Source organism: Tauraco erythrolophus, chromosome 25, assembly GCF_009769465.1.
Source record: "Tauraco erythrolophus isolate bTauEry1 chromosome 25, bTauEry1.pri, whole genome shotgun sequence".
Lineage (NCBI taxonomy): Eukaryota > Metazoa > Chordata > Aves > Musophagiformes > Musophagidae > Tauraco > Tauraco erythrolophus.
Genome location: NC_141489.1, coordinates 3,321,497 through 3,336,400, shown reverse-complemented (window position 1 = coordinate 3,336,400; position 14,904 = coordinate 3,321,497). Strand labels below are relative to the sequence as shown.

Here is a 14,904-nt window from a genome sequence, read left to right as displayed (position 1 = left end):
TGAGATTGGTGTCCATCTGTCACCTTTTTCCTCTGATCATGAAATACAGGGCCACAAATGATAGGAACTGGTACTTTTATCAGGAGAGCCAGGCAGTAAATAGATCATAGCGGTTCCTTTCCTTGGTGGGAGTGCTGCTCGAGGTGTAAATCACCACTGGTGGTGCTGGGAGGAAGGAGTGTGTCCCTGCTTCTCATGAGGATGTGAAGGGGTTGGTCCAGGTGAAGACACTGGGCTAACGTGCATTTGGGTTTAAATTCCAGCTTTGCACAAACTTCTTGTGACTGTAAGAAATGCGTGGAGTGTCTGGGAACAATTAATCTGGCATCTTTCACCAGCCCTATATTTAAAACAGACCGAAATAGTAAATTGGTGCTATTTTTAAAAACGAAATCCCTCACCCCTCCAAAGACACGTCTCTCTTAAGGAATGCTAAAGGAACTTCAGGCACTGAACTCCTGAAGCAGAAGTTTATTTCCTGACTTCACAGCGCTTGCAATCCTCTGTCTGTGGCGTTAAATCCGATACCTTGGGAAGTGGTGAGAAAACCTGTTGTGCACTATTACACCGCGGCCACCAGACAAATTACTTCATCCCGTAGTCACTTGCCATTTTCTGGGGGTCAGCTGCAGCCAGTCCACATGGTAAAAAGATCCGTTCTGGCTGCGTGAGATTAAAACCTTTGGTTTTGAAAGTGCGTCGTGTAGAGCCTAAAACACCTATGCAAAAACATTCATTCCCTTCCTCGCCCCGCAAAGGCAACGACGGATTAACTGGGATTATTCATTAATGTTTAATATAGTTTTGCTAGGGTTGCTTTTTGAGGATGAGGATCATTTTCTGTTGAAACATGAAGCCTGGTGGTGTGTTCAGGTAGGGAAGTGCTCTGCCTGAAGGTAGTCTGCCTGGAGGTGTCCGTGAGTATTAATCCAGGCTGCTGTCGGTGCTCCCACGTGATTATTTGGGATCCCACCTTGAAAGCAAAGAGGCTGTGTCCATGGGCACAGGCTCAGGTCAGACTTTCCAGAGGAGCTCGTGGGGCCGTGAGATGGAGCGTGGCCGTAGGGGCTGTGAGCATGCGCCGGCTTTCACTTTGAGCCCATCACTCCAGGGCTCCTCCGGTGCCAGCAGCCTGGGATCTCCGGTGGGCTTTGCCAAGGGCAAAAGTGCCAGGCAACAGGAGGAAAAAGGTCATTTATTCTTCTGGCGAGCAGGGCTTTTAACCCCTTCCACTTGCTTCATAAGCGCTTCATCCCCTTCCAGGGTATTTTTTTGGTTGGTTGGATTTGTGTTTGGTGGTTTTTTTTTCCTGCTTCATCTGATGTCTCGCTGGGAATTTTCAGATGATGTAATAACCTTGGTGGGGCGGCTGAGCGCCGGGGCTCTCGGGCTCGGCGTGTTTGCCATCTGCCGGTCCCCGGGAGGCCTGCACCGCGCGGCCGAGGAGGAGGAAGAGGAGGAGTGACAGTGTCACTTGCTGCGCACGGGCTCTGGGGCAACCAGTGCTGACAGCAGGACAGTGACAAGCCAGCAAATAACTCATTTTCTGCTGACAACGTTCCATCTTGCATTTTTCCCCTCCCTTAGACCTGTCCCCTCTGCCACAGACGTGTGGGCTGCTGGGGTGGGATGAATTTTCAGGAGAAAGCAAAAGATTAGCAAAGAGGCCGTTTTCCCAAGTCAGACCCCGTCAGCGCAGCGGTGTTGCAGCGTTGCTGGCAACATCCTAAAAGAACCGACTTGGCCCTTCCCTGTTCTTTGGGACGTGTCTCCACAAACCAGTAGTGGTGGCCAAAAAGCTGCCGTCGCGCTGATAGCCCTTCCATAGCACATGGATGGGGCTAAACCAGAGCTTTAACCATCCAGGTACTTGAAATGCAGCTGTCCTGGCTTTGTCCTGAGAGTCAAGTTCCCCCTATTAATAACAGCCGACTCCAGCCCGCGCTCTGCCAGGTCTCGCCGTCCTCTTTGCCTGCCCGGGTCTGCTGGGGCTTTCCAGTCCCTGGAATTACTGGGGAAATTTCAGAATACCGGCTTTGGAGACTACGACAGGGCTTGAATCTCTTCCGCTTGCCCTCTGAGATTATCTCGACGCAGTGTCTAAATCCCACGACAGCTCCTAATTGCTTCCGTGTCCCCTCTGCGGAACGAGGAGCTTTTATTCCTCGTGCAGGGCCTGGGAAGGTTCATCTCTGCTTCAAAGTCCTGGTGGAAATGTCATGTGAACTTGAGAGGTGTGGAGGAGGGATGTTTGTAGTACTGCTGCTCGTCTTAGTGCTTTTAACTCCTGGTTGTGGCAGCATGACCTGGCGTCGGACTGGCCGTGGTGGTCTGCTGGTCTGTGCTGCAGGAGGAGAGCAGATGGGTGGGACATCAAACCACCAGTGCTGGTGTGTGATGGTCTTACGGAGAAGATAAATGTCTTGTTTCAGTTGTTCTCCTGTTAACCCTGAAGGTTTTAATGCTTTTCTGAACTAGGATTTTGGCCCTCGGACATATCTAAGAGAGCTGGGTCTTGGAGGAGACTTAGGCAGCAGTGTTTGGTGATCAGGTCTGAAGTTTGAAGCTGTGATATGAAAGGAAGGCTTATTTGTGGGACTCCTGAGGCTGGAGTGGTTTGCTAGTCCAGTTAATATTTCGGGTTTGGTTTTTTTTTTTGTATCTACCCTATAGCTTAGCCTATCTGCCCAAGAGACACGCTGAATAATCTCACTAGTGTTCTGCCTTTCGGCTAAGGTCGGGAGTGCACATGTGTGTGGGATTTGGGAGCAACGAAGCTTGAGGAATGTGGGCCAAAGTAGCGTCTGCTGAGCTCCGCAGCAGTGCAGCGTGAGTTTGCAGGATCAAACAGGGACAGGGACTCTGGATTACCATCATCGTGGTGTGCACAGAAACTTCAGGCTCGAAATACATCGGTTACCCGGATAATTACGGGGAGTTTGGCTGCTCCCCTGCCCAGGGAGCTCCCGGCGAGCAGCATCTCGGCTCCTGGAGCCTCCGACGTGTGCTCCCTTACACAGCTTTAGATGGTTGAGGTGCCGCATCAGGCAGATTAACGTCGTACAGTACTTGGTTGGCTTTTGGCTTGACCTGAAATTGAGGATTTAAGCTGAATTTCTCTCTTCCAGCCCGTAGAGTTGATGTGCTGAGATATCTCAGATTCTTGGAAGTCAGATCCGAGATAGCGGGATTGAGCGTGGCAGTATGTGAGATACCTCCGGTGGTAAAGAAGTGTGATTTTTCTGAAAAAAGGCTGCGTTCTCCTTCCAGGGTATACTTGGGCTGTGAATCCTGTAGGAATGTGCTTCTCTTAAAGGCCTTCAGATTATAAATGTTGGGTCCTGACATTGCAGGTCTCCCTGCACATGAGGAAGGCGTAGGCAAGCCTGGGATTTATCGTCAGTTGATGCCTGTGTGTTTGTCAGGGGCCGATCTTACTGGGGGACTGGGAGGGGATTATGGTACCGCAGCTTTCTGAGTTGCCCAAAGAAGTTGTGGCTGCCCCATCCGTGGAAGTGTTCAAGGCCAGGTTGGATGAGGCTTTGAGCAACCTGGTGTAGTGGAAGGTGTCCCTGCCCATGGCAGGGGGGTGGAACTGGATGATCTTTGAGGTCCCTTCCAACCCAAACCATTCTGTGATTCTGTAATTCAGTTAATTTGAACGCTGTGTTTCGTATCCCTCTGCAGATGTGCCGACGAGCCTGCACTTCCAGAGCATGTTGAAATCTCAGTGGCAGAACAAACCCTACGAGAAAATTAAACCTCCCAAAAAGCTCTCGCTCAAGCACAGAGCCCCCCTGCCTACCAGCAGCCTGTCTGACCCTGCTCGCAAGGACCGCCACAAGCTGGTGAACTCCTTCTTCACCGCAGCCAGTAAGTGCTCTCCCTGCCTCCGCCGCGTGCAGGAACGCTGCCCGGTTTGTCCCTGTGCCATCTGGGAGGAGAGAGGAGGAGCAGGATACCCTTCAAATTCAGCTCTGGAGGATGAGGCGATGGTGTGGCAGGCAGGGCTGAAGGTGCAGTGCGTGCAGGTTGTGAAGCTCAGGCTGGTCTGGGTTCGTAGGGAACCTCTTCTCGCTCGGTCTGAGGCTGTGCTCGCGCTGGCACGGGTGGTCCTACAGCCCGTGCTGCTCTGAGCACCCCTCTCCAGTGCCCTGATGGTGTCGAGCCCGACCTGTCTGGATTTATGGAGCTGGTAAACTCTGCCCGAGCCTCCAGTGCCAACAGAAAGAGAGGTGAAAACAGGTGTTTCATAGCTCTTTCTCTGTTCCCCTCCTCAGAGCGCTCACATCAAAAATCCCAACCAGACAAGGCACACGGGCCGCCTTTAGACGATTTTACGGCCGTGTCCCGGGCCGAGAGAGCGCCAGAGCGCTCGCTTGTCCAGCCTCCTGCCCATGACAAAAAGCGATGGCGAGACTGCTCGTCTGAGAGGAGTGAAGGTAGGCTGCCACGGCCAGGGCTCTCGGGGGGAGCTTGGGCTTTGCTGCATATCCAGCCTCTCTCCCCCTCTGGCCTCGGAGAAGGGGGAACGCACTGCTTCCGGGCCTCGGAGCCACTGCAGCGATGCTCTAACTGCTTCTTCCCCCAGGACCTCTCAAGCTGGCAGCCACCATCAGAAGGTGCTTCTCTTTCATGCAAAGTGCTCCTCAACACTGGCCGTTTCTGGTGCACATGGTCCTTTTCTGTCCACCGCCACCACCTCTCCTCTGTTGGTTTTTTTTTGACTAATGTCATTCTTCGTTTTCTCCCACCCTCCCTGTGTAGTGTTGAAGCACCACGCGGACGTCGGTGGCCCAAGCTACTTGTCAGCAGCTGCGACCCCCACACCTCACAGCCCGATAGCACGGCAGCTGTCCACCTCCTCGGAGGGCTCCGCGCCAGCCAGCACGAGTTCACAGGGCACCTCCAGCACAGCTGTAAGTATCTACTGCCTTTCCGGAGAGGTTTCTGAGCTCAGCTCCACCACAGGGTCTCTGCTTTTGAGCGAGAACTTCAGGCATCTTCAGCTTGAGACCGCTCAGTGTCTCTCCTACCATGGTGGTCCCGTTGGTTCAGCTGATGGTAAGATTGCTGGTCCTTTGTTTTTTTAAAAAAATACCTCTGACTTTAGATCTGCTGGGGTTCCTGGATTGACCTTGGCTGTGCAGAGAGCCAGCCAGCTGCATTACAGGTTTGGTGTCAGCTCTGTAACTGCTGTGAATGTTCCTGTTCTCAGTAGTCCCCTGGCTTTGCTCCACATCTGGGTTTTGGTTTCTGAAGTTGTCTGGGGATGCCAGGAAGAGAAGTGGAAGAGCTGAGCACCAGCATTGCTGCTGGAACAGCGGTGCTTCCACTGAGAGAGCTTTGCCTTTGTGGGCTCGGTGGCACCGGGCTGAGTCACAGGGCGGTGGTCCCTCCGTGGTGGCCAGGATCTTAACTTTCACCTGTAGGCAAGTTTCAGCAGTTGCTTAAGTCGTGCTGTCCTCTGAGACACACTCAGCCTCCCAGATGCTGAAGGATGATGGGATTTGGGACCTTTAGCTGAGTCTAGAAGCCGTCAGCAAGCAGGGCCATCACTCCCTCCCACTGTGCTTGGGGATCGATGACGGAGCTCCTCTGCCAACGTCATCTGTCCTCTCGGTGCCTGACCCACCTTAACAAAAGCTCTCCATTAAAGGACTGAATTCTGCTCAACTTCTAAGTGTCCCAGTGGAGAGCCTGTCCTAACTCCAGTTAGTAGCTTGTGCCACAGCCTAAGCTGGATGTGCCCCAGGGGTAACGGAGCAGACTTCCTCAGACCCCGATGGTGAAACCAGGGTGGTTAAGAGGCATCTGTCCATGGCAGAGCTGAGGGCACCGCTTCCAGCTCAACCTCATGTGCCCTTGTTCTTGCTCCAAGCTGGTTGCTCAGGGGCTCCCAGGCCCCTCCCGGCTGGGTTCTTTCTGCAGAATTTGTCACCTCTGACATCAGCAGAGCACCCTGTGATGGTATCTGAGGAACCCATCAAGCAGTGGTGGTTCAACTTGAACGCGTTAAGTGTTTTGGAGAAGAGGACGGCTCTTCTCTGCCGCTCTAGCACATCAAGGTGACATTTCCTTGTGCTTTGTGCACATCTCTGGCTCTTCTCTTTCTGCTCCTCCTGGTGCTCTTTCACAAGCTCACTCAGAAAAGCAGGATCAAGGATCCTCCTTTCCAGGGCCCAGTCCCACAAGAGCATTGTGGGTGCTCAGGTCTGGTCTCTCCGCTCAAGTGTCCAGGTCCTGGATTCAGGCATCGCCATCTGGCAGTTTGTCTCTGCCCCTCGACCGGTGGGTCCAGCCTCACTGTTGATAGTGACACGTTGGCATTTCCCTGCTGCTGTGGCAATAATTGCCCACCCGCTCCGTCCTCATCCGGCTCCACACGGATCCTGGGGTTTGGCCGTGGCAGGTCCCTGGCAGTTGTCTTCCCACCTGGTTTTACCCTAACAGCCACAGGGATCAAAGGAGACGGAGAACGTGGTTCCGTTGGGAAGATGGGCCATTTGTGTGTCAGGCTGCTCCGTGAGGATTCGTGTCACTGAACCGGCAGCGCTGCTGTCGCAGGTTTGGGGGAGGATTTTGGATAGACAGATGGTAGGAGAGCACCCAGCGTTCAACCAGGTTTAAAAAGAGAAGTGTGGAGCTTATTTCTGTCTCAGAAAATCTATTCCAGTCAGAAGCGCGATACAGATGGAAGCTGTTGGGCTCTTGGTACAGCTGTCATGACCCGAGATGAACTCCTGTCTGACGGCTTCACGTTCCTCCTCTGCCACAGCGTCACCCGCGGTGGGGACAAGAGCACGGGAGCTGTTTCCAAACAGGATGGGTCTTCCCTCCTTCCTGATTGTCTCACTCCTTTCTTTGCCTTGGCGATGGAGAACTGGATTATATGGGAAACTTTTCTTCTTGCATGGTCAGTTTATCAGCTGGATGAATCTCCTGATCCGCCTGGCTCTGCGGCGGCTGGTGCCAGCGTGGAGGTGGTGGCTGGAGCTCAGCAGCCCTGGCTCACCTTGCTTCAGTGTCTGCAGGACCACTGCAGCCCTTGCCCTTGTTCCTGCCCTCCAAACTAAGGATTTTTGGGTGGGAAGAGGGCTTCCAGCAAGCAGTAGGTGAACTCCATTCTGATGCAAATTGCTCTTGGTTCTGGAGTCTCCACAGGCCATACTTTTGTATGAGGCTCCATCCTTCATCCATCAATGACTTAATGTGACAAAACCAACAACCCTTTGTCACTTGGTTCTTGTCTTCATCTTCCAGCAGCCAAGGAGGAGGAGAGGCGAAAGTTCATTCGATATTAACAACATTGTCATCCCGATGTCTGTTGCTGCAACGACTCGTGTGGAGAAACTGCAGTACAAGGAGATCCTCACGCCCAGGTACGTGCCTGACCCCCGGCTCCCGCGGGAATGCCACATCCCAGGCTTTTCCTGTGCACCTGTCCCGTCAGAAGTTCAGCCCTGGCCTAGGGCTTTGCTCCCGGTGGCTGCTAGTGCTGGTGAGGAAAGGGGCTCTCTTCTTCCTTGAAAGTAGGAGAAAATTTGGAAAACTTGTGATCATATCACAGTTGCAGACTTGGCTGAGTTAGGGAATACCTTGTCTGAGTGTCCTCTGTGCGTGAAAGCCAGCTGCCCTGCTCAGGTCTCTTTGTGCAATCTAAAGTTGTCCTGGTTGTCGTGGTTGTCCTCTGTCCTGCTGCAGAGGTGCTGAGGATGTTGAGCCAGAGGTCCTGGTGGTTTCCCAGCTCTGCACGTGTCTGTGCTGGGTGCCTGGGCTGGGATAACACTGCAGTGCAGGAGGGGCACTGCCATGGGTCACAGTGGCCAGGAGCAGCGCTCCCACGCCTGGGCGGTGGGAGGAATCAGTGGTTTTCTCTGCCCAAGCTGAGTGCCAGGAGCCGAGCCATCAGCCCTTGTTTGGATGGTCCTGGACTAACACCGTGGATGAGATCAGTCACTGCTTTTCACACCTGAGTGCTCGGTGGGAGTGTGACGACTTGCTGCAGCACTGGTGCAGCTTCTTCATCCAAACTGCCCAGTTTCCAGTCCTCCTTTTTCCTCCCAGTTCTCCAAGTCTCTTTCCCAACTTACCTCTTTCTTTCTCCTGGTCCTACATGCTCTTCCCAGGCCCTGTTCAAAGCAGGACAGGGAGGGAGCCTGTTGCTGAGCCAGAGGAAGAGGAGGAAATGCTGCAGCATCTGCTCTGCTTCCTCTGCCCTTGGCAGGCATCAGCCACGCTGCCAGCGCGGTGCCAGGAGCTGGGCAGGGAGGCAGAAGGGAGGATGCTGGCAGCCTGGCTCTCCGTTCCTCACCCTCCCAGCGTGGAAGGGCGTCTCCTGCCTGTCCCCCCACGTTGCACTCAGTGGGTGCTATAACAGGGGAAGGGGAGAAACTGTTGTCTGATAGCACAGGAGGGGTTTTGGTAGACAAACGTGGCTGCTTGGCTTAAAACTGAGCCTCAGTAGGCTGCTCATCGTGGCAGGCTCGTGTTTTTCCTTTCCCAAAAGACGGAGTTAGTGCATGCAGGGCGCGTGCGGCCGCGCTGGGCCGTGCCGGTGGCTGAGTGCCCTCTGACGTTGTGTGTTGCAGCTGGCGTGAAGTGGATATCAGCGCTCTGAAAGCGAACCCTGATGAAGACAACGAGGAGGTAAGAAGAGTTTTATTTCCAAGTTAATGTGGGACGGGGTCGGTGGCAGCTGAGCAGTGTCCATGGAGGACGCAGGAAGGGAGCGGACGCAGGGACCTCAGCAGGGAGGTGTGGAGTCTCTTCCTTTTTTGCAGCAGAACGGCACAGTTGGCCTTGCAGAAGCCAGCCCGGTGCCAGTTCCTTTTCAGGAAAGGCGTGATAAAGGCAGGAGTTGGATTAACTGACTGGGCACAGCTGAATCTGAGGTCTAATTGCTGCCAGGAGACCTCCCTGGGCAGCAATCTTTTTATGGAATAGTCTAATCAAGAAATCATGACCAGTCATGCAGCTATAGTTATTATTTTAGCTAAACTGATAATCATGGTATTTCCTTAAACCTCTGTGCGAGCGCTTTCATTCTGGGATAAGTGGCTCTCCTTTCGGTTTTCCGGTCTCAATCTCTTCCTAAGCAGCACAGACTCCGTTTAACAAGGTGCTCTTGCTGTCACTGGTGTCATCTGCTTCCCTCCAGACCCAAACATTTCTTTAACGTCATGCTGTAGCTGATGCTGGAAAAACTGCACGTCGGTGCGTGTTTGATGTGAGAAAGGTCTGACCAAGCCCTGTACCCTTCCCTTGGCAGATCGAGGACTTGTCTGATTCGGCCTTCGCTGCTCGGCACGGCAAGTGTGAAGAGATGGAGCGAGCCCGGTGGCTTTGGAGCACCAGCATGCCCCCGCAGCGGCGGGGCAGCAGGTAACGCCTGCCGGCACGGCACGCTGCCACGGTGCTGGCAGGGGCTGCCCCAGCAGCGCTCGGGTGCGAAGAGGGTGCAGTGGCTTTCTCTTGGCCGAGGTGTCGTTCCCAAGAGAGTGGGGTGCTCTCGGGAGCAGGTTGTGGGGGCTTCATTAGACCGACTGATCTGTAAAAATGGTTAAAAGCTTATGGTGATAGAGGAAAGATTGATCCCCATCCACAAGAGCAGCCTGAGGAGCCCGTGTGGGAGTGCGGCGTAGTCTTGCTGAGATGGGGTGAAGTTACGCACCGGTTAAGTTGCAGACAACCAGCTCCTGCACCGCCCGTTTGGATTCTGTTTCATGGAGCACTCACTGCTTTAGAAGTGTGGAGGCTGGAGCGCCAGCTGGGGCGTCCGGAGAAAAACCAAAGGGCCGAGCTGGGCATCCTTGGCGCGAGAAGAAGGAGCGGTGGTTGGGCTCAGTGTCACGCGTCGCATCTCTGCTGACTGCTTCAGCAATGCCATTTCTCTGCTCTGTTTCTATACGTGTCCTTACGTTCCTCTGACCACCTGACACTCGATTCCCTTTCTCCAGTGTCGTTTTGTGAGTGGATGTCTGAAACCGCGCAGTTCCCAGCAGTTGAGCTCATTGTAAACCTGCAGAAGAAGAGATTCACTCTTCTGCCTTTGATTTTTTGATGCTTTTTTTGGTTTCGAACCGCTCTGCTCTTGGGCAGAAATGTGTGTTGAGCTACGACTGCATGAACGTGCCCTGGGTTGTCTCAGTCTGGTTGTGGTTTCAGTTTAGCTGTGTCAGGTGTGTGTGATTGTGCAAGGTTGTTTCTGCAAACACAAAGGTGGCGTTTGTCAAACTCCGTTTGTGCTGCTGCCATCACATTTCATCGGCAGCTGCGTTTCCCAGTGCTGGTGGAGCGTGGGGCATCTTGGTGTTTCCTCGCAAATTTCTTCAGCCAGTTCCTCGCATCTGATAGCACTTCACCATAACTTTGTTTCTCTAAAGCCCCCCTTGTAAAGGATGCTGGTGAAAGGTGCTGTGTTGAGGTCATGGCTTGGTTGTTGAGGTGAATTCAAACTTCATCTTGTAGGTTTAGAAATGCTGGTGGGAAAGGACTTCAAGAAGTCTTGGTCCAGCCTCCTGCAGAGTAGGTGTTTTATCTAGTTGGGGCTGGGTTTCTGATGGATGTTTTGGCCAAGGTAGATTTTGGAATCTCATCCTTGGCAGTCCTTGGTTGCCACTTGCTGTTGCAGTTCATGCTGAAGAGTTGCACGCAGATGTGGGGACTCCAGTTTAGGTTTGTTTCTTTGCAGCCTGTGGGTCTTCTGTGTAGGTGCTCAAACTTTTAATTCTTGGTTTGAGACTTCTGAAGTCTCGGGGCTTTACAGTGCTCCTCCTACGCCCAGCAGTTGAACTTGCTGCGTTTTCGATGTTACTGGTTGGCTGCACTTGGTTCTCCAGCTGCCTGGTGTCATGTGGAACGTGGAAGCACTTGGAGAAACCGATTTTGAAGTGCCTCGTTTCATGGAGGGGCTTCTCATCGCGGTATTTAAGCAGCACTCACGGTGTGGGAGACGTGTGGGACACCTGACTGTAGGAGAGTGAGTGTTGCAAAGCTGCGTCGAGACAGTGGAGACGGGACAAAGATGAGCCTGGATGAGTTTAACCCCTGGGCTGTGACATTCCCTGTTTGTGTGTGCCGGATCCCTGCGGCGTTGCCCGTCGTACGGCTGCTCCCGAGGAGGGGACGGTGGAAGGGATCGTGGGGTGCCAGCGGGCAGCCTGCGCCCCTGTGTCGGTGGGAATGGAGCCGGGACTGGAACCGGCCTCTCAAAACGTGTCCCTGTCTCAGGTCTTACAGATCGACGGACGGACGGACGACCCCGCAGCTGGGGAACCCCTCGACTCCGCAGCCGGCATCGCCCGAGGTGGGCAACTGCCACTCCCACTTGGAGCTGTCCCACACCCACTCACCGCGCAGCCCCATCAGCCCCGAACTGCTCTCCGCCCCCCTCACCCCCCTCTCCCGGGACTCCATGCGGCTTCTGTCCAGCGAGGACACCCGTTGCTCCACGCCCGAGGCTGGCCTTGACGAGCAGGTGGGTGCTGGCTCCCGTGGTGGCCCTTTGCTCTTAACTTTTATTCCCGGAGGCTGGTGGGATGATCCTGGCGCTGCAGCGGCTGCTGCAGCTGCCCAGAGGTAAACGGGACGCTCGGACTCGGCTGCTTTATCCCGCTGGCTGTGGGGAGGCAGTTTGGAAACCTCCGTGTGGGAATTGTCTGAACACTCGGCTGGATGGGCTGTAGAGCGCGGTGCCGTTCGGTGTTGGCAGCAGGATGCTTTTCCAGTGGTTGGCTCAGTTCTCGGGGGGAACAGATGAGCTTTTCCGGAGGATTTTCCATAGCCTGGTGTCTCTTCCCTTTAGGCTGTGCAGCCCTGGGAGCGACGCACCTTCCCGCTCTCGTACAATCCCAGGACAGAGTGCGAGGACCAATCTGACCCCCAAGACCGGTTGTCACGCTGCACCCGGCGCACGTCGGGCAGTAAATCCTCCCGGGAGACCGATGGCACTTCCGCTTTGCCCAACCTGGCCAGCCTCAAGAGCCGAACCCCCCTGGCGACACCCTCCTCCTCCTCCTCCTCTTCCTCCTCCTCCTCCTCTTCCTCCTCCTCCTCTTCCTCCGCAGCAGTTCAGCGGCCAGCGCACAGATAGAGACATACGGGAAGACATGAGCAAAACCAACACACAAAACTAACTCTTGGCATTAAAGCTTCCAAAATCTGCGTTTGATATTCAAACATCCTGCCGGGAATTTTCACAGTTTTTAGTGAATTTAAGGAGTTTAGAAACTGTTTGTTTTTTTTTTCTTTTCTTTTTTTTTTTTTCCTTTTTTTTTTTTTTCTTTTTTTTTTTTTTCCTTCTTCTCCATGTTTCCTTGTCACACGAATGAGAGCCCCCAGATTCCCCCCAGCGGAGTGAAGCCTCGGGAGGGGAGCAGCCCACCAGACCCCCCTCCCTCTTTCCTCCCCTCCCTTCTTAGGTGTATAAAACTAGAGCACAGGATTTAGCTGACTAGCAGACTTCGGGGATAGTTTTTCTCAAGGAAAAGGGTGTCTTTTTCTCTTAACCCTCTACCCGCCCCCTCCCTGAAAGGTTTTAGTGGAGTGAAATTAGTGGTGAAAAGTGATGTCTTGGGATTGCAGCCTTCACTAGCTGTCTGTCTGTCCCCGCCTGCGGAGCGCCCACCCTGCACTTCCACCCGCCGGCGTTTTTCTCCCCTAGGTTGTAGTTCCAGGTATCCCAAGGGGTGACTCTGCGCCTCCCCGATCCCGCCTCGGCCCCCGGGGCCGCCGCCACCTCCTCCTCCTCCTCCCTTCTCTCCTGCTTCGGGAGCAGCCGAGGTCTGGCTGCGCTGTCCGTCGGCGGGGGGGAAGAGGAAAGGACCCTTTTAGCCGCTTCACGCACAGCTCCGCGCGGGAGGAGTGGGATTTGGGAAGCAGCCTTGGTCACACCTGGGTCGGAGGCGGGGAGGGCGAGAGTCCCCAGCCCAGCGCGGTCGGATGCTTCGAGCGGGAGCAGAAGTCACGCCGCGCCCAACGGACGGACGCCCTTCGGGGACGCGGCCGTTGGCAGCTTTCAGGTGGGAAGGCGGGTTGGAGCTCTGCCCTCGCGTCCCCCCCGGAGGGGCGGAGAGTTGGGGCGAGGGCAGCTCTGGGCCGCGGCACCGAGGAGCCGCCAAGAGCGGCGGGCGGCGGACGGAGCGTCCTGTGCCAGGAGCGGGACGCGGCAGGTCTGGGTTGCCCAGTCGAGGTGCTGGGGGGGTCCCTGGAGGTGGGTTTGGTCTGGGAAAAGGGGAAATGGGAGGGGGCAGGAGGGTGGGGGGCTCCTGCCACGCTGAGGTGCTGGGGGGGATCGGGATCCGTCACCACTGCTTCGCTCCACTTCCACGCACGGTCCGAGAACGGGTGTCGATTCTGTTCCACCGTTTCCCAGTCGTTGGTCCGACGTGCCGCCTCCTGACAGGTATTTTTATTTTGGAACCGAGTTCCCTGTTTGTTCCTCCCCTCCCGCCCCCCCCGGCCCTTCCACACCCGCAGTGACTCCCAGATCCCGCACACCGTTCCCATCCGTAACGCTTTCTGATCCCGACGGTGTGGCTATTGGTCCCTGTCCTGTTGCTGGCATTGTGCCTGTCTTATGTATAATCACATCACCAAAAAAAAAAACGGAAAAAAAAAAAAAATACAAAGGACATTTCTTTTTTTTTTTTTTTTCCATTTTGTAATCGTAAAGAAATAGTAGCTAAACTGCTTAATGGTCGGGGTTTTCACAATTTTCAACATTATCTAGTGTTTTTGGTTCTGTTCTAGTTTAAAGGATTTGTCATCGTTTCTTTAAAAAAAAAAAACGACGCTACCATATCCCTCTGCATAAGTGCTTTTCTATTTATAAGGTTGAAAATTCTGAATAACCCTTTTAGCATTATAAAAACCACGAAAAAAAAAACCACCTTGTATTTTGTAAATATTTTCTTTTCCTGCTTTGAGCTGTGTAATGTCCTTGTTATATAGAAATGCTTTTCTTCCGAGAAGCTGATCTTTGTTAATGTCTTGATTCTGTTGGCAAAGCACAAATGTGCTTATAAAAAAAAAAAAAGAAGAAAAGATTAAAAAAAAAATTAAAACAGAATATTCTACGCAACGTGTGTTTGTGGAAGGGCGGGTTGGGAATGGAAGGGGCCCGGTTGCCGGCGGATCAGCCGCTTCCCTCCCGCCCCGCGTGTCAGTGGCCTCTTTTTGTCCTTGGGAACGTTATTTCCCAGCAGTTGCTGTCCAGTAGTGAAAAGAGGAATTGTTCCGCGGGAGCCGTGGATTTGGGCTCCGCGCTGGGATGCGGGATGGAGCGCGACCGGGGCTCGGTGGCGCGTCCCCGGGAGAGCTCCGGAGCCCCGAGCTCTGCTCGCGCCGCTGCTCCAGCCGCCCGCGCTGGGCCAGAGTTTATTTTACATTTTTCGGGATTAACCAGTTGCTGCTGGTTCGCACCCACGTAGTTTGTGGGAATTGTGTGTCCTCGTGGCAGGTTTTGCTGGGGAAGTTGAGTGTTTGCAAGGGGCGAGTGGTGGGAGGCGGCTGCCTGGGGTGCCCCGAAACTTCCGAGAGAATTGCTTCGTGCCTCGTTACCCGAGTGGAAACGGGGCGGTGGTGGGTGATGACTGGGCAGATGATCAAGAGAGGTGGGAGGCAGCAACGTGGACATCACCGGGTTGGTCACAAGTAAGTAACTGGGGAGGAGAAATCCCGTGTGAAAGGCAAAGGGTGGCGGAAATGCCGGACCTGCACGAGGCGGCCGAGTCCCGAGGAAGGATCCCCCCCTTTCTGCACCCCACTTTGCTGCAGGACCCTATGTGGCCACTGTGCCTGCGTGCCCACTGTGGGGTAGGGGAGCTGGTGAAGCCACAGCCTGAGCTGTGGGGGTGGCTGGTACTTAAAAAGGAAAGAAATAGAAAAAAAAAATAGTCCCTC

At 54.2% G+C, this 14,904-nt stretch overlaps 1 protein-coding gene across 4 annotated transcripts in view; it reads left to right on the top strand.

The window, feature by feature from the left end:
• The window catches only part of KANSL1 (KAT8 regulatory NSL complex subunit 1), a 99,419-nt gene extending 86,290 nt beyond the window's left edge, over positions 1 to 13,129 (top strand). For 2 of the 4 annotated variants that reach the window (XM_086626577.1, XM_086626575.1), the window contains 8 exons: positions 3,688 to 3,873; positions 4,281 to 4,442; positions 4,768 to 4,919; positions 7,264 to 7,382; positions 8,592 to 8,649; positions 9,272 to 9,384; positions 11,233 to 11,479; positions 11,807 to 13,129. In XM_086626577.1, coding sequence (XP_086482703.1) covers positions 3,688 to 3,873; positions 4,281 to 4,442; positions 4,768 to 4,919; positions 7,264 to 7,382; positions 8,592 to 8,649; positions 9,272 to 9,384; positions 11,233 to 11,479; positions 11,807 to 12,094 — 1,325 coding nt within the window. In that variant the 3' untranslated portion in view covers positions 12,095 to 13,129. The remainder of the gene's footprint in view (positions 1 to 3,687; positions 3,874 to 4,280; positions 4,443 to 4,767; positions 4,920 to 7,263; positions 7,383 to 8,591; positions 8,650 to 9,271; positions 9,385 to 11,232; positions 11,480 to 11,806) is intronic. The other 2 variants (XM_086626576.1, XM_086626578.1) reach the window with 2 other exon arrangements.
• The last annotated feature ends 1,775 nt before the right edge of the window (positions 13,130 to 14,904 follow it).